The 25610-nt window shown below is 40.6% G+C and overlaps 1 protein-coding gene across 2 annotated transcripts in view; it reads right to left on the bottom strand.

Moving 5' to 3' along the window:
- Nucleotides 1-13359: 13359 nt before the first annotated feature.
- Nucleotides 13360-25610, bottom strand: part of trit1 (tRNA isopentenyltransferase 1) — a 37116-nt gene continuing 24865 nt past the window's right edge. For both annotated transcript variants that reach the window (XM_079484270.1, XM_079484271.1), the window contains exons 8-11: nucleotides 23189-23266; nucleotides 14873-14982; nucleotides 14677-14794; nucleotides 13360-14597 (exon numbers count right to left, since the gene is read on the bottom strand). In XM_079484270.1, the coding sequence (XP_079340396.1) occupies nucleotides 14464-14597; nucleotides 14677-14794; nucleotides 14873-14982; nucleotides 23189-23266 (440 nt within the window). In that variant the 3' untranslated portion in view covers nucleotides 13360-14463. The remainder of the gene's footprint in view (nucleotides 14598-14676; nucleotides 14795-14872; nucleotides 14983-23188; nucleotides 23267-25610) is intronic.

The raw sequence follows: 25610 nt of genomic DNA, 5'->3' as shown, positions 1-25610 counted from the left end.
AAGCAACACGTGGCTACATACGTAATTTAAAATACTTCATAACAAAAAATCCTGTGTTTACTATCCTGAAAACACAACCTATTGGTTAATATAGTTTGAAGAATTTGACAGTAGAGCTTATGTACAGTATTTTAGTGTGGTTTTATTATGTTCAAACATTTATATTTAATACAAATAATTAGGATACCATTTCAGAGACTCTTGGTCTGATTTTAAAATTGACTATTTCGAAGGATGTGCTCAGGTAAAATGATCTTTTTTGTTTCTATAGACAATATTTCTACCACATTTTAAATACAAATTCAATTTCGATTTGCAGAAAATAAAAACTTGAGAAACAGGTCAAAATGACTGAAAATATTTATATTATATAAAACCTCAAACCTTTTTGTAAGCGAGGGCTACCAAAATATCCAAATCCTCTAGAGGGCTACTTGTTGATAACATACATTCAAACTTTAAACATGTGATGCCTTATTATATATTCTTTTAGATATTAAAGCTTATAACATTTGCTAATAATAAACTTTCATGACGATTTGTCAGTTGTCTTGAGCATTATTGGTGAGCCCTGTGTTTAGAGGGCACCTTACAGAGTTCTTGCGGGCACCACGTTGGAGACCCCTGCATTAAAGTGTACCGTCTAACCACAAGGGGGCAGCATAGCATTAACATTGAGAATTCACTAATCTATTCATAATTTAACAATACCAGGGGCCCTACAATTTGTATTGCTTCATTTTTGTCCTTATTAAAACATTTACACACACATATATAATATGTGCATAAATGTTACCACATCTTTACATAAAATGAGTAGGAGTGGGTGGTGGATAATAATGCAGTGTTTTAATAACCCGAAGCAAGAGAACACAAAGGAGATGAAACTGAGATTGTGTTAATAAAACAAGACTGTAAAGAGCAGATTCAATTATGGAATATGATAATAGAGTTGTGATTGTGTTCATATTGTCTTATAACAAACGTTTAACTCAAGGAGAGCAAATGTAATAATCTAAAAATTAACAATTGAAGAAAAACATCAATTTACCATCTAAATATTAAGACCCACGTTCCCATCAATGCCTGTGGTGGCCACGTACTCTGCGTTTACTTAATTTAGTGTAAGTTTTACGTTACATTAATGTTGTTAACTTCTAAATGTCTTTAAAGAATCGGTGAATGCTTATTTCAGTGTTACACAAGACTTCTGAAAATAAATATTTCATCGGTGACTGATTATCCTGTCATAAGTTCATTGACTTGTCTAGACGGTTCCGGTGCTGACCCAGTAAACACAAGAGCGATCCATCATCCCGCTGCGACGCAGAACAAATATCGCGATGAGTCATGTCGCACGGGGATCTGCAGTGGTGGGATTTCTGGGAGATTTCCAGGTAACTTCAGGAGCTGCCGGTGTCATGGTGAGAAATGCGCCCCTGCCAGATTATGCCTGGGTAAGAATTAGCCAATCGGACAGCCGTGTTATTAAAGGGGGTGCATAATCCGGCAGGGGTGCATTTCTTGACATTGCACCAGTCAGTAGACAGGTGTACCGCCAAGATAAACAAACCGGTCCCGCCCGGCAGATAAAAAGAGAGGGAGGTGTGAGTTTGTCTAAGGTCATGCCAGGTCACGGTTACCGGACCAGTTTACGACAGTGCGCACTGGGGTCGGTAAAGCGTGTTTCGATGTCATTTAAGCGCTCGTTGTGTTAAGACTGCTTTGTTTGTGTATCATCTAATTCACATTACGATAACTGAAGCAGACGTTGTGTGCATATCCTCTTTCTATTGTTCACTGTAAAAATTGGCACAGAGTTGTAAAGAAGTGCGGTTATATTTCCCAACCGCCATTACCTCCACCTGCCCCGTCCACACCCACACCAACTGTAACAACACACTCAGAATATTACACACGGACACTTGAGTACGTGTGAAGGAGCCATGTAAATATATTCAAAACATATGACAATATTTGACTAGTTTAATGAAATGCAAATTGCAATGCAATGGTTTTAATTACAAACACCATTATGGACCAGCTGTTTACCATTAAAACCATTATAAAACTCAATTTTGTACTTTGTTTGGAGCCTTATTTCATAAAGATTTAATAGGTTCCCATCTGTCAGATAACATACCATCAATAAAAAACTAAATATTACCAGCAGAGACCCAAAGGGACTAAAAAGTAATTGGCTCAGTAAATATCACAAAAATAAACAGTTTTATTAACTTTATAATTATATCTATTAAAATAATTTACAGATTGTTTTGAGTGGGACATTATAAAAAAATCCAACAGTTAATTTCTCCAAAATGTACATTTAGTACATAAACGTAAATAATATAAGACATTTAATTAACAAATTCTATTTTTAATATAGACTTTTTGGTGAATTCTGATAAAAGTATTTGAGTTAAGGTTTTCGTTTTATTTTAAACAGAATTCCCATTAACCATTAAATGTTTTAGAATTTCTCTGTTTCTTTTCTAAAGTAATTGTGACTGTAAATATTTATTATAAACAATTTTCTAATACGAAATATCTTGAAAATAGCAATTTTAAATGAAATGACAGAAACTAACGTTGCAAACAGAAAGAAAACTGTGTTTCATGAGGCCATATAGAAGGCATGTTGAGGCATCTCTCGTAGATAAACAACATGAATGAACAACCTTGAATGAGAAATCCATTCAAAAGAGATGAATGCATCCCAGACCAATTCAAGGCCGTCTAGTTAAAGTCATAAACTTATAACCTATCATTAAAACCTTTGTTTAGCAGTCCGGCGTGCAAAACTTCCTCACCAATGTGTTAAGAAAGACCACCATTTCCAGTAAACACATGAAATCTCATTTTCAGGCATGCTCAAGTATTTGACATCTCTGTGTAACTTAAATTAGAAGTGGACGGAGGGTCGCATATCCATGTACATAACACAAAGCATGAGGCTGGACGGTGCTCTTATATTGATGCTTAGTGGACTTGTGTCCTTCACTTCAGCAGTGAAACGGTTAACTGTGCTGCAAAAGCTTGCACGCCCCTCCCACCCGGCTCATTTGCATGCAAGGCATTTGGCGGGAAAGCCTCCCATGCTCCGTCTTTGTGCCAAAGCTCCTCCCTCTCGGCAGGCTCCGATGGCGGGAAAGCCAGCGCGCTAAACTGCAGCCACAGTGCAGCAGACCGGCTCTGGCCACTCCCATCTCTGTCTCCCGCGGCAACCGGCCCCGCCGTACCCATGCAACCAGAGAAAACATTCAGCCTTGATCTAGAAACACACAGGCATGATCATACACAGCTTGAAGAGAGATACATACACACCCATGTGAAAGATGGAGAACTCAAGAACACACACCGAATGTGCACGTCTCTAGAGACAGCGAAGGGTTAAAGAGAAACGTTTAAGGCCCACTTCTGTGTTCGCGCCTTGTTTTTGGCGCGAAATGGATGGAGAAATAAAAGATGGTTTTGAACGAGAAAAGGAATTGAGGGTAGATGGGAAAGAGGAGAGTGTTGAGCTGTTATTTAAGATGGCTGACGCACGCACACAAACACACACACACACACACCAAGGGCTTTCACTTGATATTGATCTAGATAAACATAGGAAAAAAAATTGTATATTTTCAATAATATAATCTTATTATAGGCCAGTGTTGTTAAGTTACGTACATTCTTCAAAATGTCTTCTATTGTGTTCTGCAGAAGAAAGAGAGTCATACAGATTTGACACTCTATTCCTTTTGAGTGCGTAGCAAAGAGAAAAAAGGCTGTAAATCACAGGACAAATATGCAGGTTACGGTATGCAAAACATTTATGACAGCATAGTTTTAATACGTGCAGAAAGGGAGAGCAAGACCCTGGGGTATTGGGGGAAAACCAGCATTCAGTGAGTCACGGTGGGCGTATCTTCCAGCTGAGCGCCCCCCTCTCATCCTGTGTCTGGGAAAGGGTTCAGTGGCCCACTGAGAAAACAGGAAGCTCTGAAAGACAGAGCAAGAAAGCAACAGAGCCGCACAGGGAAGGAAAAAAAACGATGCCCTCGGATTACATAAGGCAGGAAATCTGCTGAGCTGTAAGATTCAACACAGAATCCAGCACGAACACACGCTGCCTCATGCACGGTGTGTTAATATGCAGATTAGTTTACAGAAAAGTTCGAAGCACACGCTGTTCCCCCACTGAGACATCTTAACAGCGCGCGAACACGAGCCAATTAGGTTCAAATCGAATAACAGATCCAAGAACGAATCCACGGCATCTAATCTAATACAGACATCATTTAGTATTCACTTAAGGAGATGTGCACACGCACAGCGGAACATCAGATTTGTCCCCGCAAAGTCCCCTCGGTAAAATGTTTCCAAATATGATAAGAGATAAATATGAAAATATATATCATCAAATATTCAGTTCACACGTCGCCTGTGATATATTCCATAAGAAAGCTTTGTGTGAGGAACAAAACACAATTGTAATGTTTTTTTTCCTTCTCCGCTGTCCCTGTCAAGTCACATATGTGTATACTGTGCATACGCCGTCTTCAGCTCTAGTGCCTCATCATAAATCAAAATATCACTTTAAAATGTGTTTTTTTAAATGAATCAATGACATTTTTAGAGCTACAAGCAAGGGAAAACGTTTAAGTACTGTAAATGACAATTTTTGTCTTTTCTTTGCACAACTATTTTGTTTTTTGTAATTTGAAACGCATATGGGCATGTAAACCACCTTTATATACACTGCTGGTCAAAGGTTACCTATAATAATAGTAAAAACAAATGGAAAAACACAATGCAACTGTACTCGAGATTAAAAGCGGCAAACGTACATGAACTCTAAAATTAGCAAAATCTTACACAGCTTCATTATTTGGTGGAAGTAGTCCATTTCAAAAACTTATGAAATAAAAATCGAGTTTTCTAAATGAAACACTGAAACATACACCTTCGCATTAAAATTATTTAAAGATCACATCAGACATTTGTATCAAGGCATCCCAAACTTTTAACCTTTGATGTACGTTTCTCTGTACACTGTATATCACAGGGCTTTGAAATAACACGAGGATAAGTACATCACGACTGAATGTGTTAATTCTTGGGCTCACTGCTACTTTAATGTGCTGACACCTCCAGAAAACACTTAGATATTCACACCAGAGAATCTCTGCTTGCCTCTGAGCTACTGAAAGCCATTAGTCAAGTCATTTGTATTTGTACAGCGGAAAAGCATGCCTTAATGTTTTCAAGGGCCCAGTGATGAGGAAAATGTCCATTATACTATTTAACACTTGCACATGAGTTTTAAAACAACTATCTTTGGAATGCTCGATCGTGATTGGTCCCTCTGCTTGAAGACTTTCATTTACTATAAACACCATGGTAAAGTCATATATAAATTAAATCAATAACAAGGTATACAAAAACACAGTGTACTGTACTGGTATTGTTACTTAGGGGATAAACACACAACCAATAATTATAAAAAACGGTCATTTCGGAGAAAAATCTAAGTCATTCTGTACTCAGTTCAGTGTCACTCTCACATTGTTAACAGTGATGTGGAATGCGAGGAATGCTGACGTAATAGAGTTATGTGAGAAAGGGACTTAATCATGGGGTGGCATGAAAATCTGTAATGGGGGAGAGAGAGAGAGCGAGAGAGAGAGCGAGAAAGGTTTGGAGAAAGATAAAGCAGCGAGCAGCTACAGTGAGTCTACCTAGAAAAAAGCAAAGATACTGAATAAAACATCCAAGGCCGGTCTCGGTCTAGAACAGTCCTTTTAACATCGTTCACTGCTTATCTGACTCATAAACACCAGCAGCGGAGAATATAAAGGAGAAGTTATTTAGTTACATAGGAAGCCAGCCAGTCAATAAAGTATATGAAAAGAATTGAAAGGCATATCCAAGTGAATCTTCTTTATCTGTGGACGAGATAGAAATCTGTAATGCTCAGCCAGCTGGCAGTGAAGGAGGGAAGAGAACGCATGTGAGTGCTGCTTCCTGTCAAACAAAAGCCGAGTGAATCAGCCGTGTTCAACAGGTGGCTGCTTCCTGTAAGCCTCTGAGGCTTTCTGACAACAAACAGAACTCCAGAGATATCCTGCATTAAACACCGGAGCTTCCTCAACAACACACACTGACCAAAGACACAAACAGTGACCAGTGGCCAGAAAAAAGCACAAATAGGAGGGAGGTTGGGCGCATAAAAGATGTGACATTAACACAGAATTTGACGTGATGCCATTATAAGGACGAGAAACAGTATTAAAGTGCTTTCGAAACGCACCCAAGTGTCTCTTAAGCATCAAATATGTTCAGATCAACAGTGATTGTATAACGTCCCGAAGTGTTTTCCCTCACTGTACGTTTACACCTCCCTGCCATCAACTCTGTAGAAAGATGAATTGACACTCTGAGGTAAACCAAAGTTTACAGGGCTGTGTTCTCTGGATCCTCTCAAGCGGTGAACTTCTACGTTCCGATTGGTTGCCATTGAACCACGTCATAGCTCATTACGATAAACTTGATCTAATTTCAACTCTCCTCAATGCCCTCAATGGCCAAGACGCGCGGCCGCTCGCTGCCGGCTCGCATTGAATATGAATGACTTCCGGACACTGTGACGCTCTCGACGACGTCGGCGTGAACGTAGTTACAGTGTGGATGGACAAATTACATGTTGCAGAAAATGTGCTTCGACTGGTTAAAGCTGTTCCAGGATTTACAACAACATGTATAGCCTTCCTCTCCCCACCTTATCAGTTTCAACCTCACTGATGATCTCAAACGTTCAGACAGCGGTTTGTTCCTAGGAAGCCAGTCAACGGTTACTTTATTGGTGCAATTAGAGTCAAGCAAATGTAAAGCGTCCTGAACACCCAGGAGAAGACCGGTGACAGTTTTTCAAGACTAATACAGTTATCAGGAGCAACGGACAAAACCACAACAGCTCACTTGAAAACTGTGCCCCAGACGGAGACATAGAGCAACCACTGGGTGTTAAGCAAAGAACATAATCATCCTACGTGATGGCCAAGATGGCCTTTGCAAACTGCACCGAGAATGTGTTATTGAGAGCTGATGGCATTTTATCAAACAGACCTTCAGCGTTTTAGATGAATGCATGTACGGTACAGATCACCACGTAAGGCCACACCACTGAGTCCAATCCACTGTTCTTGAGACATTACAAAGCAAGGTCTTTCCGTCACCGCAGGAATGTGCTTTAAGCTTTCAAATGTTATTCTGCATGACATTCACATGAAGAGATGTTGTTATTTGAATGTTGTGTTTTGGTTTAGATAACAACACCCTTAGGCTTTCTGATGATCCTATAAAACTATGGGATGGAACAACAGGATCCATAGGTCACTAGGGGAATTGCAGACAAGTGCTCAAACATGTACAGGCATAGTTGCATTGGTAACTGTCAGGATCTATGGATCAAGTTCAAACGGGGGCAAAGAGAAGAGCAGACAGGCTGGCAGCCAAAGTAAACAAGGAAACGGGGTCGACCAACCGCCCTGCCAGCCTCTCTCTATCAGACAACCACACTCATGCTTTAAAGGGATAGTTCACCCTCATGTAGTTTTGTGTCCATACAAAGGATGCCAATTCTGTTTGGTTACAAACATTCAAAAACAGCTTTTGTGCACTGCAAAATAAAGTCATAGACGTTTGGAATGACCCGAGGGTCAATAAATGATGCCTTTTCATTTTTGGGTGAACTATTCCTTTAAGAGGAAAGCTATTATGGATTCTCGCAAAATAAAACCTTTGTTCCAAAACAAAAGCAGCGACGCAACCAACATTTCTTCTAGACTAAATACTCATCAAACATGCTCGGCATTTGGCTGAGAAAAATTTCAACCATGCGTTTAAAAACGGCACAAATTATAACCTTGGATGCGAGCCGATAACACACCCGACCTTCGGTAAACTATGGGCCCCTTGTGTTTGGGTTAGGGCTAAATCTGCGATAGCTGCTGGTTGCCCTAAAATGATAACATGTGCCAGGAAATAACGTGATTTCCAGTTGACAGCACTGTAGTTAGTAGTGTTCAAAACAAGTGCTAATGCTGAAGTCATGGATATTTTGAATGTCAACACGATCCCACATCGCGGCTCACAAACAAGTTTACAGTGAAAACGAGATAACATCCTTCTGTGTTTTTGTCAAAACCTCTTCATAACATTTATTACTACTACAACAACTACGTCTACTGCCACCCACACGCCAACGGCGGAAAAATATTATTCACACTTCTTAGTAAACATGAAACAGGAGCTGCTCTTAATCGAATCCCGTTGACTGGATTTCTCACTTCAGGGATGTTTATAGCGGGTGCCTTTACAAACAGTTCAAAGCGTCAGGACTGCATCTAGTTATCAAACAATAGCATTACGTCACTTTCATTTACCGTAAGTGTTTTCATGGACGGCTGTTGTAGTCAATGAACTAGAATCAAAATACATTGAACAAATGTTTCCGTAACGTTTGTCGACAGCAGTAAGTTAGTACAGTAGCAGTGTTTGTGTCTGGCTGGCTGTTCATTAGCTGCATTTGTAAGGCTTGCTCCAGATGGCCTGGTGTTTTGTCTAAGGGGATTACGATTATCTCGTAGACTCGAAAGGAGAGTTTAAGAGCAAGCGTGCTGCTTCTGTATACACAGATTCAGACCAAACATTAAAAACATAGTAGGCTTCACCAGAATGACAGATGCTAAGGCTCTTTTCCTGAATGTACTGAGCTGCTTTGCAGTTTTCTTGTCTACATAGGCAGCATCTTAAGCATTAAGAAACACGTTTAAAGCATTTAGCAACAGTTTTTTGCATGTCGAGCAGACAAGACAACAGATTCTAATAGATTCTGACCCTAACCATTTGATAATGCTACAATAAGATATTCTGTAAAAATGCACAGCACACCCTTTTTTGGTTTCTTTTTTGTCACATCAGTGTATTTCTTTCTTTCTGTAGTCTTTTTGTGTCACAGAAAGGTTTTTCAAACGTTAGAGATAGTTCATCCAAAAATGAAAGTTCTGTCATTTACTCAGATTGTTCCAAACCTGTAAAAATGTCATGGTTTTGCTAAACGCAAGGGAAGATATTAGGAGCAATGTCAGTAACCAAACTTATCTCACCCCCATTGACTCCCATAGTATTTATTTTCCCTACTATGGCAGTAAATGGGTGGTGAGATCTGTTTGTGTAGTGACATTCTTCCAACTATCTTCTGTGGTTTATGGAACTATGCCAAAATGCTCTGCTATGGCATTGTGACGCACCTTTATTTATTTAAAGTAATTGTTTGGCTTTTTTACAGCTTTATTTTGACAGTTAAACTGTAGAGAGAGACAGAAAACTGTGTGAAATAGCCGAGAAAGAACCATGAGTCGGGACTCCAATTCGTGTCTTCTGAAGCCTCCAGTTTATATCACATTATGCGAAAAAAGTGAAATATTTTCCATTTATAATGAATCCAGATTGCTCTCAATTTATCCACCACATTACATTTTTGCAGTGCATTCTGGGATAGTCTTTTCTGTGCACGCGATGCCAGCTCGGGCTCTAGACTGCGACCAAATGGTTGCATTTTGCGACAAACTTCGATATGGAGGCATTTTAACTATTTATATAAGTTCTTGTATTAAATCAATAAATCTTTGAAAAATCTACACACCTGTCATTCATAACTACACATTGAAACAAAATGTATAGTAGCTACACCAGAGATTGGCGGAATCGTAAACATTTCTGAACGTGCCTACGCCTCAATGCACACAAACAGTTGTCAGCGTTCCTGGTTTATGCAATGCATTATACTTCAAACAACATTAATTCTCTACAGCGAGGGAAGACTGTGTGCTCCACGGCCATTACTTAGACAGAAAGCTGACCTCTGGTAAAGACTGCGTGTACAGACTGTTCCACAGCACTTCAGAACAACATGATTCATTCTTTACTCTATCATTACACAGAGAGAAAATGAGAGATGGAGACAGATAGATGAGGCAAAAGAGAAAAGCATAAAGGGAAGATAGAATAGAAAGAAATGACCTCTCTGTTCAAGATGATATTCGGGTAATGGAGGGGAAAGGTAAGATGAGAGGAAAACAAAGAATTCGAGGGATATCCAAGCAAGTGAAGGAAAGATGAGACGATGGTTTCAGAGGTTACAAGACCTTGACAGTGGGGTAGCGGAAGGAAGTGACTGTTACCCCTAGAAAGAAATCCCTAAGTAATGTGGATGGTATGCAAACAACTGAAGAAATTAGTGCAATTCCAGCATTACGGATGTGACATTGTCAGTAAACAATTTTAATTGTCAGAGAAAATGAAAACATTGCAAGGAAAAAAGCTTGACCGGAAATTATACCAGTGAATGATGGGCGCGAGTATGAGTTTGCACCAATACCAGAAGAGCAATGGAGACTGAGATGTTAAGCCCATTGCACATTAGGTCTGAAATTTCCACGCGTAAAAAAATAAATACGACCTCACGTTGTGTCAATCACATTTACACACTGCCTCCGATATTTTCGTCCATCATAAAATATTCAGACCAGGTTCAAATTTCTGCGTTTTTCGCATCCGTCAAGCATTTTGAGTGGCCTTTTTTAACAATTGAGACACCGTACAAATAAGAGCCAAATACAAAAAACACATTCGAAAATTTCGGGCTGTATGTGCAAAGACCTTTACACTTGCTGTAGACACATGGTTCACACATGGTCTGTATCACATTTAAGCAGTGTGAATGGAATTGAACTGAACAACTACTGCTTTAATACTGCCATATTCAAACGTGCATCATATGTTTCTCTCTTCTGTAAAATAAAAGTCGCATGAAAATATGCTTGCTAGTTCATGCGTTTTGAAAAGCCTCACCAGCCCTGCCGTAAAATGACTGCGTTGTAGGGGTGTGAAGAGACACTTATCCCACAAGACCATACACAAGACTGAGTTCACAAGAACGACTTTTTTTAAAGATATCCTCAATGATTATACATCTCTTATCTTTAAAATACAAAATGCAAAAACTGTAGGCATTATAAAACCGACCTTCAAATAAGACTTCTATTTTAATGAATTATATTATTCAGTAATAAACGATATGTAAACACTGCAAAATGTTTTGTCACAAAATGTATGCTTTGTTTTCTTAACAGGTGCAGCTTTAAGTAAAGAGCTGTGGTTGTTTTCTCCAAAGTGCATTTAGCAGAGGTGGCGATCATATCACAGTGTCAATCCTCCTTCCTCCACTGACTGAACCCTCATAGCCTTCAGAGAAACAGCATAAAACATGATGTGTTTATGTAGTTTTAACTAACATTGCACATATGACCCGTTTTTGAAGAGGTTTGCATGTGAATGTGTTTAAAATACTTGCAATCATAGGCGTAATTTGCGGGGGGGATAGGTCGGACATCCCCCCACCACTTTTTGGGAAAACGCTGGATGCGTCGCTTTCTCACCATCTCCCATTGCTCACACTCGTAATATCTGTGGAAGAAAGCGAGCCCGACTTCAGAAACGTGATCGGTATAAAAATGCGTGCATCATCCGCACATGCGGCGCTTGCTTGTGCATCCATGCATATTGCCTGATCAAATTGTTGAAAAGAACAGCAAACAATGACATGCCCAAAATAAACCCATTAACACATTTATTAAGGCAAAAAAACACTACACGCAACTGCTCACTTTATTAACCGTATATCTGCAGCTTTAGAGAAGACTAAACACTAAATGCGAAGCTCTTAAAAATATGTAAACACCACGAAAGCATACTGTGAAGCTCTGAACATAAACTAAACACAGCGCCTCTGTCTTTATATTAGTTCAACGTATAAATCTTTTAGGCTTAATTTTTGCATCTGACGAAAATGTAAATCGATTTAAAAATTGTTTAGTTAATATTTCTGCTATATGATTCGGTTTTAGTTCTGCAAATCGAGACAAAATAAAAGATGTATTTCTTGCAGTGCACTTGTTTTAAATTAGGCACTATGACTATGAAATATTTTAATTAAAGATTTCACATGGGTATTTAAACCCTCAAATATTGACATCGGACCCATCAGTATGGTGAAAACCCTTAGTAAAAACGTTTTCTTCTTAAGGGTTAAAACATGCAGTGACATTTGCCCATTATTGTATTTTATATGTAAACAGAAATTTGTCGACAAGTACATTTAAAAGCCTTGAACAATCCCAGCTCTCTGCGTGACTGAACATAACAGGCGTATTAAGCAAACAAACTTGACCCAGTTCTCAGCGTAGGTTAAATTGTACCACTGGAACATTACATCAGGCGTTTCTCTGTTTTAATGCCTGAATCGGCAGTCAGGAGGGTGAAAGCGAAGCATCCAGCGAACAGTCGTATTGAAGCGCCTAATAATCCCAGCATGAGGTAAACAAACGTTCCTTCACAACACAAACGCGCCTCGTATTACACCTAGACAACAACAAGTCAAGCGTTCAACAATGAGGGGAAGTCTTGCATTCTTCCTTCCAAACCTGTCAACAACCAATAACCTTAATGGATTTGATCTTAAAGGGCAGCGGTCAAAACACCAAGCAGGTAAACATGTCATGGCACTTTCAGACTACAGGACGTTCTGATGTGAATGAGCCATTCACAGGTGTGAATGTGTAAAGTTGTATTTAAAGAGGCGGGCGAGTTTGAAAACTGAATCGAATTTCTAAATACATAACCGAACCAGTCTATGAGGATTCCCATTGGTTAATGGATGCTGACATCACAGCACACTGACAAAATTGAGCACATTTTTACTTGCAGCAGAATCTGAAGGGTTGCTTTCATAAAACCTTCATGTTGTCCACTACATCCCTAAACAGTCAAGGTGAACACATGGCAGATGGCAGTTTCTTTCTTTTCTTTCATCCTTGAAAACTTTGATCTGCAAGAACCGTTATCCGTCAAAAGGAAGCTAAGATGAACTACAAAGACTTTCTCGCCGGACCAAAAATAAAACGGCCTCGAACAAGGATGAGGCTGTCGGTCAACCCCGCTCGTACCGGGATCACTGGCACCCGCTCTTGTCCAAATCAGTGACCTAAATCAGTGCGAGTGTGGGGCAGACCAGTCACTCGCACACTATGTAAACACACTCCCTTCCAGCTATTGTATGCGTGATGTAAATTTAGCCTGGACGGGGGGCTAATGAGCGTAGGCTGCGATCTTGCTGAAATTCCACACTGTGGCACAGACATAAACACGAAGAGAGAAAGAGAACAAGTCAGACAAAAATGCAGTTTGAAAATGACTGTGGGATGGTATGAGAAGGCATTTGTGACTTATCCCAGGATGACATGTAAGAACCTTTTAAACCCATTTTGTTTTATTTTATACACACAGATAGGATAAGAGGAGTAATATTACAAGGTGCTGTGTGTAATTTTTTGGAGGATCTATTTACAGCAATGCAATGTAATATACATAAAATATGTCTTCAGATGTGTATAAAGACCTTGCGTAATGAAGCGTTATCTTTATATTACTTTAGAAAGAGCTATTTCGATCTACATACACCGTGGGTCCCCTTACACAGAAGTCGCCATGTTGTTTCTACAGTAGCCCTAAACGGACAAACTGCACAACAGAGCTTGTTTCGTAAATACGTCTTCTCCTTCCGGAAAGAAGCGAAAACGTGACGACATCTGTCCGTAGTGCCTCGAAGGGGAAGGGAGAGTGAGCCGTTGGTTGTAATTCTTAACCTCACTTCTAGATGTCAATACATTTCAAACAATGGACCTTTAAATCATAAAAATTACTTTAATTAAATTACATAATGTAGAAGATAGACGTCATTCTGCACACACAAAACAAAAATTCAATGCAAGTTTAATTCAGACAGAAATAATGTAATTTCCTTGTCCGCTAATCCTGAATGATTTATGTCCATATATACGAGGAAAAACTCGGAATAAGAGTTGAAATTTTTCTGTCTAGCGAACTAGTCCTCCGAGATTTCGATTGAATGTCTTTTAGAACCAACTTAAAATGTCGCCAACGGGGGAGAAACGTTCCGCATCTAAAATATAACATTATGCACTTTGTGTCCAATGAGTAATCCAATAATCCAACAGCAGTGTCATGCAGTCTGGTGAGGAAAAGGCAAAAAGATTAAAAGAAACCTGACTTAGCTGGGTGTAAAAACGCACCACTCAACATCTGTGAGAAGTCACGTTTCCAGTTTAAGAGTGTGAATCCAGAAATGAGCCGTAACTTGGTCTGAAGTCAATGGGAAAAAAATAAAATCCGGGTGTCCAACCAATTTCATTTGAAAAATCACAATTGCTCTCTCCGGTCCATCACAGAGGCCAGAAAGTACTTTCTTGAAAGATTACTATTGATCTCCAAAATACATCATGATCCACACCAGAGCTCTTCATTTCTTGACCCTATAAGGCACAGTAGAGACTAGAGCACTGGGACCTGTCTGTCACTCACATATACAGGTTCAGTGGTGATAATGTCGTGAGGCTGATCTGGGACCTGCTCAGCTTTTCTCCTCTTGCGGACTTGGTAGAGATGGTTCTTGGACTTCTGATGTGCTAGAGGTCATAAGAGGGCAAGAATCATTAGCTTATTTCGCTTCACATTTTCTTTATGACTGCCAGTGTGGAAACTCACCTGTCCATTCCAAATCGCCGATGATAACCTTATCGCACAGTTCACACATGTGATGACGACGCTTATTGCGTGTCTCCGCCCCCTCTGCTCTGACAGGCTGCACGGATGGCTGCTCTCCCTGAAAAATAGGGGCGATCTTTATAAAGAACAGGTGAAAAGGGATGCGATGGGGGAAACTTAAGTGAGAAAGACAAACCTTTTGGAGGCATTCGAGTATCTCTAAAGCAGGAGTCAACACGGTAGTCTCCCAATTGGTCACGTCTGTCACATCGAGTCCGTAAACGGGTGGCACGTTGCTAGCAGGCCCTGAAAATTCAGGAAACGGCACAAAGTCAACACACTTATTAATCGTATTGTATTAAACCTACAACATAAAACGTGTGCGAATCAAAGCGCACTGAGTTTGATGTGCTCATAGTATCTTAATAAGAGCGTTTAATGTTTCACTAAAGGCTAATAATTGTTTCCGGCTGTACTTTACAGGGGAAAACAAACACAACACTTGTTCATCTCATGCAATAGAGCAAGAGAGAGAGAATAGGAGAATGTTTAATGGTCCAGGCATCAGTAGTGAATGGTGCAGTGAATGAGTATGGAGTGAAGTGTGAGAAGGAGGTCTGCAGTAGTTTGAAGCTGCTGAATCACTCTGCTCGATAAACTACAATAGCATTCTGAATAGGGGTTGCGCGGACTAGTCGATATTAATGCTCTCACGCGGCATTTAAAGCTTGATGTCGACAAGTCGCGGGTCATGTGATTTTGACACTGTGCTTTAAAAACCGCTGACTGTTCCAAGAGACCCGCGTGCGGGTGACTGCTGTCATTCCACCCGCTTCAGCCGGATTCTGTCACACCTCCGGCAATAATATATGTTATCTTCCACACCCATCATTCACAATGTAACCAGTTTTCGTCCGGAAAATCAACGATTTGTTTGGACGCCTTAAAAGCTCGCAGGTAAAGCCTAACATTTCAGTGCGCTTCTACTATGATATATTAATATCATAAGCTATTTTGTACTTGTTCCCCATTTAATCAAACATGAAAGAAATGTTTCTCATATTGGCTATTGTCACTAAGGCGCTGCGTTTGTAAGTCCGCAAAGATATAAAGCGTCTAATGCATTAGGGTAATAAATATATTGATGTTTTTCTAAAGTCATAGGCCGTCACAAACAAACTTAACACATTCTCTTTATTTTAGATTTTTCCGTCTGAGGCTCTCGTAGACTCATTGTAGGTGAGACAAAAGCTTAATATCCACAAAGTAGCCAAACGTCTCTACATCATCTTAAGAAACGGGTAGATCATATAAGTATGTTTGTCTTTCAGACTGTAATGTCAGAATAAGCGCAAGTCTATCTCTCTCTCTCTCTCCCGATGAGTTCAGTGCTCGTGAAAGGAGTGGCATGTAAATAAAGTGCCTTTTCACACAGAACTTGGATGGCTGTTTTAAGATGTTGACAGTTGTTAACGGTTTCCCAGCCAGACTTTTTTTTGCCAGCGCCAGCATTTTTAAACCTTTTCACTAAAATGATGGCTCACAGAACATTTTCTGCAATAAATACATAGACAAACAATATACCAAACGAAAGAGAATACGGATTCTTTTATTTAAAAGCAGAGACTCGGTTATCTTCATGTTTTCTTTTTTATAACTTCTTAAAAATGGATCACTTTGATTACACAGCTAAGCGAATTAGCATTTTTGTTCAAAGACTCCGCCCAAATTAGACTCCGAACAACCATTAAAAACACATCTAATATATACGTTCTAGGTTCAGATATTCTGTACTTTTTCCAAAAGTGTGTAACAGCACCACCTGCTGTACAACAGTACAAACACAGATTACCGTAATAACTCGTCTTTGGCAGGGAATCGTTGATTTTTAAATGACGAGACAGATCGATGGTGGGGAAAGAGTTAAATAGTTTCGACAGGCAAATGACAGCACACCGCGTCTGTATTATGAACAGCGAATCGTCTTAAGAAACAGGTAGATAAGTCTGAAAGACAAACATACTTGTATTTCAGAATCGGCGCAAGTCTCTCTATCCCGATGTGTCCGTTGCGTGTGAAGGGAGTGGCCTTTTCTTACATTTCTAAACTTGGACAGCTTTTTAAAAATGTTGACAGTTATTGAAGATGTAAAGCGCTATTTTCGACAAGCAAATGACACCACACCACGTCTGTATTATCAACTGCGAGTTAACGCTCAGTCATGTTAAAATCAATGAAGTGTTCACTGTTCTCGTGATCTGGAAGATAAATCCTTTTGGAATAATGCCCATGATGCAAAAAACAAATGGGAAACCATTAATTTCTGTGATGTGTCTTGTTTTGATCAGCTGGGTTGTAACTTTTCTTAATCTGATCTCTAAAACTCAATCCGTTTTATACAGGTATTTTTGGCTTCTTTATACACTCACCTAAAGGATTATTAGGAACACCATACTTCTACTGTGTTCGACCCCCTTTCGCCTTCAGAACTGCCTTAATTCTACGTGGCATTGATTCAACAAGGTGCTGAAAGCATTCTTTAGAAATGTTGGCCCATATTGATAGGATAGCATCTTGCAGTTGATGGAGATTTGTGGGATGCACATCCAGGGCACAAAGCTCCCGTTCCACCACATCCCAAAGATGCTCTATTGGGTTGAGATCTGTTGACTGTGGGGACCATTTTAGTACAGTGAACTCATTGTCATGTTCAAGAAACCAATTTGAAATGATTCGAGCTTTGTGACATGGTGCATTATCCTGCTGGAAGTAGCCATCAGAGGATGGGTACACGGTGGTCATAAAGGGATGGACATGGTCAGAAACAATGCTCAGGTAGGCCGTGGCATTTAAACAATGCCCAATTGGCACAAAGGGGCCTAAAGTGTGCCAAGAAAACATCCCCCACACCATTACACCACCACCACCAGCCTGCACAGTGGTAACAAGGCATGATGGATCCATGTTCTCAAACTGCCAAATTTTGACTTTACCATCTGAATGTCTCAACAGAAATCGAGACTCATCAGGCCGAGCAACATTTTTCCAGTCTACAACTGTCCAATTTTGGTGAGCTTGTGCAAATTGTAGCCTCTTTTTCCTATTTGTAGTGGAGATGAGTGGTACCCGGTGGGGTCTTCTGCTGTTGTAGCCCATCCGCCTCAAGGTTGTGCGTAATTGAGCAGATTGTGAAATACTCAGACCGGCCCGTCTGGCACCTTAAATCACCTTTCTTCAGTTTGGAGTTCAGGAGATTGTCTTGACCAGGACCACACCCTTAAATGCATTGAAGCAACTGCTATGTGATTGGTTGACTAGATAATTGCATTAATGAGAAAATGAACAGGTGTTCCTAATAATCCTTAAGGTGAGTGTATATAGTATATATATACACAATGACGGTTTCAAAGCGACAACAATTACGTGATTGCGCATACATGCATCATTTCTGAAAACAAGCAAAGGAACCGAGAAGAACTGTTACTTGGCTAAACTTACCTCTTCAATATTTTGATCTTGGTATTGCAGTCTAAATCAAACCGCTAGATGTCAATGCCTGATTCATTTATTTTAAATGCGACAAAACTGGACCCATTCAACAAACTGTTTATTATTTCATACAATGATTATACAATAAAATAACTAGCCATGTATTCCTCATCACTGGAGTGGAGAAAACCACTTGTTCAGCAATTACTAATAACTAATTTTGTCGAAGTATTGTGGTCAGTGATGTTTCACTAAGGTCAACTGCAGTGTTTTGTCTTCACTGAGATTTAATTATGCTCTTAAAGAAGCCACGAATGAGCAGTCAACATTTCCCTGCTGTGATTATTACTTTCAAAGCAGCATCTATGCAGTAAAAATTTTTAGAGTAAACAGTCTGTCGAAATAGTTAAAACGACATGCGGCACACAACGTTTGTTTACATATCTTTATGAAAAGGTGAGTAGAATAGTGTGTGAAATACCTTAACAATTCAGATTCTAAGTATTACACATACATTAAAGTCAATACGATACTAAATGGGTAGCCAGTGAAGGGTTGATATTGAAGGGTTATGTGATGGTGATCTGGACCTGGTAAGAACTCTGGCAGCTGCGTTCTGAACTAACTGTAGTTTGTTTATTGATGATGCAGGACAACCACTAAGTAGCGCATTACAGTAGTCAAGTCTTGAGGTCACAGATGCATGAATAAACTTCTATGCGTCAACAACACAGAATATTTCATAATTTGGCAACATTTCTAATGTGGAAGGAGGATGTTTTGTGATATTTGAGATGTGATTTTGAAATGAAAAGTTGCTGTCTAATAGACACACCTAGTGTGTTTTGGGCATTATTTCAACAGGATTCATCTGCCGGATAACATCCCACCAATATAAAGTTTATATTAAATCCAATACAATTCCCAATATATCCATTAAATCCATAAGCGATTCTATTGGGTTTTGGACAGGTTTCTATTCTGTATTTTCAGCATGGATCTTTTCCAATATACAACAATATAGAACACAAAAGTTGGAGTTGGATGCTTATAAAGATATTATGTTGGACTATGTCTGTTACAGCAACACAAGAATAAGAATTCAAAGAAAGCAGCATTCCCAAGAACACTGTTGATATCAATCAAACACCTGTTCCCTCAGGTGCACATTATGCAAGTATAGCACTGTGATAAAAAAATCCATCTACACTTTAAACAAAGTCAACAATCCAAAAATATGCATAATAAATGCAAATTACACACTCAAAATATATTGTGCGTAACTGTAAACATAACTAGCAAAAAAATATTATTTGGCAAACAGCTTTCTCCGTGTCAGACAATAAAGGAACTGTTTCTATTTTGTCCCTCAGCTTAGTGCTGGAACGATGCCATTTACTTCCTTATCATCCATAGTTTGTTTACAATTACAGCAAAGCCAGATAAGACAAATATAAATGACATAATGCTCAAACACAACAATGTTTCCTGCATATTTAATGAGGCATTGTAAAATAATTAAATGATCATCAAAGCCCCTGAAATAATAACTGTGCCCCAGACAAATTCATTACAAATCCTTTTATTCAGGAAATATGCCCGTACGTGTTCCGCATTGGCATCAAATCCACAGGTGCTCCTGTACACAAGAGACTTTAGTCCAACCTGGATGGTAAAAACATCTCTTTACCCTCACGAAACCTTGTTGCCTCTTTCTTTGCCAATCGCACCCAATCAAAGACAATTTTGAGCTCTTTATGTTCTCTATTGTGACTTAAAAAAAAGGAGGCAGCAGGTGGGCCTGCTCCGTGACACCTGGCCTACCTGAACCATGTGGGGAATGAAGCAGCACTTTTCTTTGCTTTTCTTTATTGTAGCTAACTTCTTTCTCTTTGGCGGTGAAACAGGCCAGTGATGGCCATCTGGAGGTAAACAGATGCTGAACGAAGGTCTTAACCCCTCCCCCTCCAAAATTCAAATCTCAGTGAAATCCAAGTAAAGTAATCTTGCCAGTCCCGAGTGGGCAAAAGAGGAGAGAACAAGGGTTTTAAACCAGAGATCTCAAATATCTGCCTTGGAGGTGGGGTCTAACCAGAGCGCCTGTGGCAAACAGCCGTATGGCTGCTGTCCTTTGAGGGTTGAAATCCCGTCGCTCACCAACTGACGGACCCTGCGGAGTCTCTGCAGACATCAGAAAACACATTGAGTGGTCACACCTGCCGCTATTTGTGCGATAAGAGGGTCAAGGGCAAGGGTGGATGGAGTGGATATGGATTTCACGTAGGGCACCTGGTGTGGTGTTGTACAGCTGTAGGATTTTGTCAATCATTGATAGACATGTTGAACAGAAACTTGCTATGCAGCTGGTCAATGACGTCACATGAATAGTTTAAGCCGGTCTAACATTCTGCAGAACACGAAAAATGATATTTTGAACAACCCCTGATTACCAAACAAAACAGGCCCTCATTGACTTCTATTGTATGGACTCAAAACCACCAAGACATTTCTCGAAATATCTTCCTTTATGTTGCACAGACAAAACTCCATACAGGTTTTGAACTGCAATTGGGTGAATAATTTTTGGGTGAACTTTCCTTTTAACAGTTGTTTTCACCCAACCCTCCATCACATTCTCATTCATTCATTACACGGCAATCCTCCGCAACACAATCTGACGCCTCACGCTTTCCAACAGGCTCAACAATACATCCTCAGTTCCCAACACATGTTCACATGCATAAACACACGCACAGATCCGTATATATACAAAGACCATCGTCTTTTGGTCAGACTGTAGCATGTAGTGTGGGGCGTATCCAGATAAGTGTGCCGCGTAAGGGGACACTTCTCCACATTGCACCTGTTGCGCATCCCACTCAGGTTTCCGTTATCGTTGACAAAAGGCAGGAGGCTATTATTTAATGCTCACGCGGCCTTCCCCGAATCATCAGCTTAGCCGTCGCCACGGTTACCCCAAGCCCAATCTCTCCCTGGGGAAGCACAGAAGGAAATGGAGCTCAGGTTTACCTTCATCTCGAATACAGCTTTGACGCTCTTTGTCAACAGTGCAGCGAAACAGCAGCAACAATGGCCAAATGACAAAAACAAATGACTTCAGTATCTCAAAACATACAAAAAGCGATAATTCAAGATGCACATAATTCAAGAGTTGTATCGGCATTCACTGACCAATGACAATTTGTCCTTCAAAATACAATTTTCTTCAACTTTTCATTACCCACTGAAAAAACTGTAATACAGAGACTCCTGTTCTTCACAGCACATCGGTTCCAAAGCATTTCTGTGGGCTATGTTCTATTCACAGCTGTTTTGAGGTCAGCCTTGGTCAACATGATTTACATACTGTGTACCATTCATATTTTTTCCAAGTCCAGCTTGATTCACAAACAACTGCAGGTTCCGACAGAGAAAACCGTTGAACGCCACCTGGAGGTCAGAAGGACCATGAGTCAAGCTTGCCCTCAATGACCTAGTATTTACACTCAAAAGCCCCTGACAAAGTTTCCAGCCTCCTGCCACCTATCTGAATTCCCGGCAGCACGCTAATGCCTGCAGGATTAGGCCGGTCAGCTGAGGGCCCCATGAGGCGCTGAAGGCGTGGGGTGTGGAGGGAGGGTTCGGTCAGTCCACTGACAGGCAGCCATATGAGCTTAACCAGACCAAAATCGGGTCAACAGTCCAATAAAGGGTGGGAGATGCTGGGGTTGTGTTGAAGCGGTTGAAAGAGGAGAAAGCAACCTAGAGCTGAGATGACTTGAGAATAACTGGTCTAGTGAACCTGTAAGGTAATGGGTTACAAGTTTCAAGTGTTTCTTAGTAAGCAAACAGTGCGCTTAAAGGGATAGTTCCCCCTTCGACATTGGCCCCCATTGACTAACGTTGTATGGACGCAAAACCACCGAGACATTTTCCCAAATATCTTTTGTGTTTCAGAGAATATAAAGTTAAATAAGTGTTTGACAAAAGGATGAATAAATGAAAGTTTTTTTAATTGATTCTAATATGGAAAATGGGCCAGCTACTTGCTTTTCCACAATAAGAAGCCATAAGTACAGTAAATGCTTCAATTGTGTACCACACCTAACACCATCCTCCCAAGTGTAAGGACCAGATGCGTTTAGAGAGAGAGGGAGACAGAACTACACTTAATGACGGCTAGCCACAGTCTCCGGCTAATCTCATTTGGTTTAACAGGATTGCTGGAAGCTTGTGTAGGGATGGGGAGTGGGGGGGGGGGGGGTAATCCAGACCAGTATCTTTACAAGCAAGACCAGAATCCAAAAGAAATGCTAGGACAACGATGGTTAGACAAATAACCCACTTGTCCAACTTCATAACCATTTTGTGCGCTTCAATAAATCTTTGCTTTCTATGGTTGAACATCACATTTTGATGTCACGTACACTCACACCTGTTTAGCCACTGAAGGGCTCACAGATTTGGCTATGGTCGGTCAGGGAGTAAGAACAAATTGTTCAGATTGACTGTGTATTGACAAACCCAAGCGTTACAACCGTTTGGTCTTTTATCAACCCAAGGCCGATAAATACTGAGCCTTGGAATACTAAGGCCGCCTGTGAAGGAGGCCTTCGAACAAACACAGACTCAATTTCTCCTCTATTGTTTGTGTGTTTAATGGTCTGTGTGAGGTCCATCTTGTTAAAGACGGCTGCGATGATTACTAGACCGTGCTGACAGGAAAAGAAAAATAGATTTCTGGGTGCGACTGAAGCCAATACAAGTCATGAGCATCTCCTCATAAGCAGGCAACATGTGAGATATGCACTGATGAGTTTAGAGATGAGCTGACTGAATGATTATTGAAAAGATTATTCTCATTTTAGAGAAAGTATGAACCAAAGCCAGTGGAGTCCTGACACTGAACTACCACAGATGTGGGTTTTAGAGCACCCGACTGGTACTCTCACGGATCATTAAACACTCAAAAACCACCCAAAGGACAGAAAGAGGAGCTTTCAAGTTAGACAGGGAGACTTACTCTTAAGAAACCGGTTGCGCACCCATTTGTTCTGCTTCCGGGCATAGCGTTGGGTCGCCTGCTTGAGACATTCGATCCCTGCAGGGGAAGAAAGAGAAGAAGATATTAATATGCGAGGTGTCTGTAGATCATCTGTTAGAACATGTTGCCAAAAATGCCAACATCATATGTTTACCATTAAATGTATAAACTAAGATGTATGATAGTCACAGTAGTAGATATGTGTTCTTACATTGGATAAAGGTAAATTATGCATTATGGGTATAATGACAAGTGCTTAATGTCTAAACCAAGCACAGGGGTTCAGTAGCCCCACCTCCATCATTATTAGGGATGTGCTATGACTAATGTGTCATGTCGTCTAAACTAAACTTTTGTAACCATCTAGTTGACTAGTCTAAAACAAAGAATGGACCAGAAGGCTATCCAAAAACTTTGTGTAAGGCCTATATGTAATACATTCTAAAGAATAAATAAAGTATTCATCAACCTGCAAATTCAATTCAAGTAAAAGTGTGTCAATTACACTGAAAACGAAAGCTTTCATTTTTTAATGACAAAAAACATTGCTTTTTTAACACGCAACACTCGACAAGAGAAAATCCCACTGGCTTCATGATAAGACCATGCCACAACTTTCATGCTCGGATAGCTGTTAACTAACATAACATGTCTAACTGTGAAAGAGAACACATGATAGAGAGACATGACAAGGCCTGATGTCTCCCTCTCTCTCCAGACCCACAGCAGGTTCTGATCAGTATCATCAGCCAATGGAAAAATTATAAACAAACAGCAGATTAAATTAGAAGATGGTTGTATTTGTTGTGCAGCTTCAGCAAACCTTAAACATATTCTTGTGGGTTGTAATATGAGCTTGACACAGGGGAGATACATTTGGCGCCACAATCAAGTACTCAAGTGCTTGGCTAAAGCAGTAGAGACCAAGAGAGTGGCAGCAAATGCCATCCCCCAAAACACGCAAGCTAACTCGCTAAAAAGGCAACCTTTTATTCGGGAGGGTCAGAAAAAGCAGGCCAAACCCTTAAACCGAGATTCAGATCTGCTGAGTTTAGCCAGGGATTGGGAAATGTGATTAGATTACAACCACAGACATTCTTTCCCCTTGGAAATCACACATATCAATCTGCGGCCTGACCTGGTTCTGTGGTCCAGCTCCAGTAGGACAGTCATCATAGTTGGCAAGAGGCCATTAATGAAGGCATTTGAAAGAAAGAATCTCTGGTATGCCAACTTGGGAGCGGAGGCTGAAGATCGGGGCAGGACAGCGAAGTGTCCGCGGTGGTAGTGGGCTGCAGGGACATTGTTTCCAATTCCACTACAAGGCTGCCTAATTAAGTGGGGTTTGGAAGACCGGCCCGACAGACTGTAGTCAAAGAACTTGCCAATGTTGCTGAGAGAAGCAGCCACTGGCCGTGTTTAAAATGGAAGGACACAATATGGGCTGCCAAATGACCACGTAATAAAATGGTGTTTTGTGGTGTTATGTTACGGTTAAACCATACGGAACCAGGGGCACTGAGCCTGCATTTACAATGCCAGTGGGGCTAGAACAGCCTTAGCCAACGTGTAGGTGTGTATGGTTGCGTTGAGTTTGGTAATTTGTTGGAATGTTATGCCATATGGGACTGGGAGCACTGACCATGCATTGACAATGCCAGTGGGGCTAGAACAGCCTTAGCCAACGGGTAGGTGTGTATGGTTGCGTTGAGTTTGGTAATTTGTTGTAATGTTATGCCATATGGGACTGGGGGCACTGAGCATGCATTGACAATGCCAGTGGGGCTAGAACAGCCTTAGCCAACGGGTAGGTGTGTATGGTTGCGTTGAGTTTGGTAATTTGTTGTAATGTTATGCCATATGGGACTGGGGGCACTGAGCATGCATTGACAATGCCAGTGGGGCTAGAACAGCCTTGGTGTTGGTGGGTTGGTGCGTATGGTTGCGTTGAGGTGGGATGCCACCGAACTACCAGCAAAGCAAGTGTTGTTGAGGCTGCAGCCACTAATCTGGATGAGCTAATTGCCACAGGAAGTGGGGTTCTGAGGAGGATTTTCAAAGAAGAAGCCACTGACTGTGGTTGAGGCAGATGGACATGTAATAATAAGACACACACCCAGGTCCGATCAACCTGCAATGGGCCTCCCTTGGCAGAGGGAGTCTTGTGGTAAATGGCTGAAACACCCAATAAGTCTGAGGTGCACAACTGACGATCTGTCGCATTGTTGGGAACCATACACAAGGAAATTATCAGCTGCACCTCAACAAATTGCATCATGAATGTGATGAAAGTGGGATCGGACATGCAACTCGTGAGACGTCTCTCTGATAACAGCAAGGAAAGGTAGGTATGTATTTCTATACATTCAAACCCAGTGAAACCTCTGACCTCCATTCCTCT

The sequence above is a fragment of the Barbatula barbatula genome (assembly GCF_947034865.1).
Source record: "Barbatula barbatula genome assembly, chromosome: 21".
Taxonomy (NCBI): domain Eukaryota; kingdom Metazoa; phylum Chordata; class Actinopteri; order Cypriniformes; family Nemacheilidae; genus Barbatula; species Barbatula barbatula.
The sequence above is the reverse complement of the archived record's forward strand: the minus strand, read 5'-3'. Positions and strand labels throughout refer to the sequence as shown.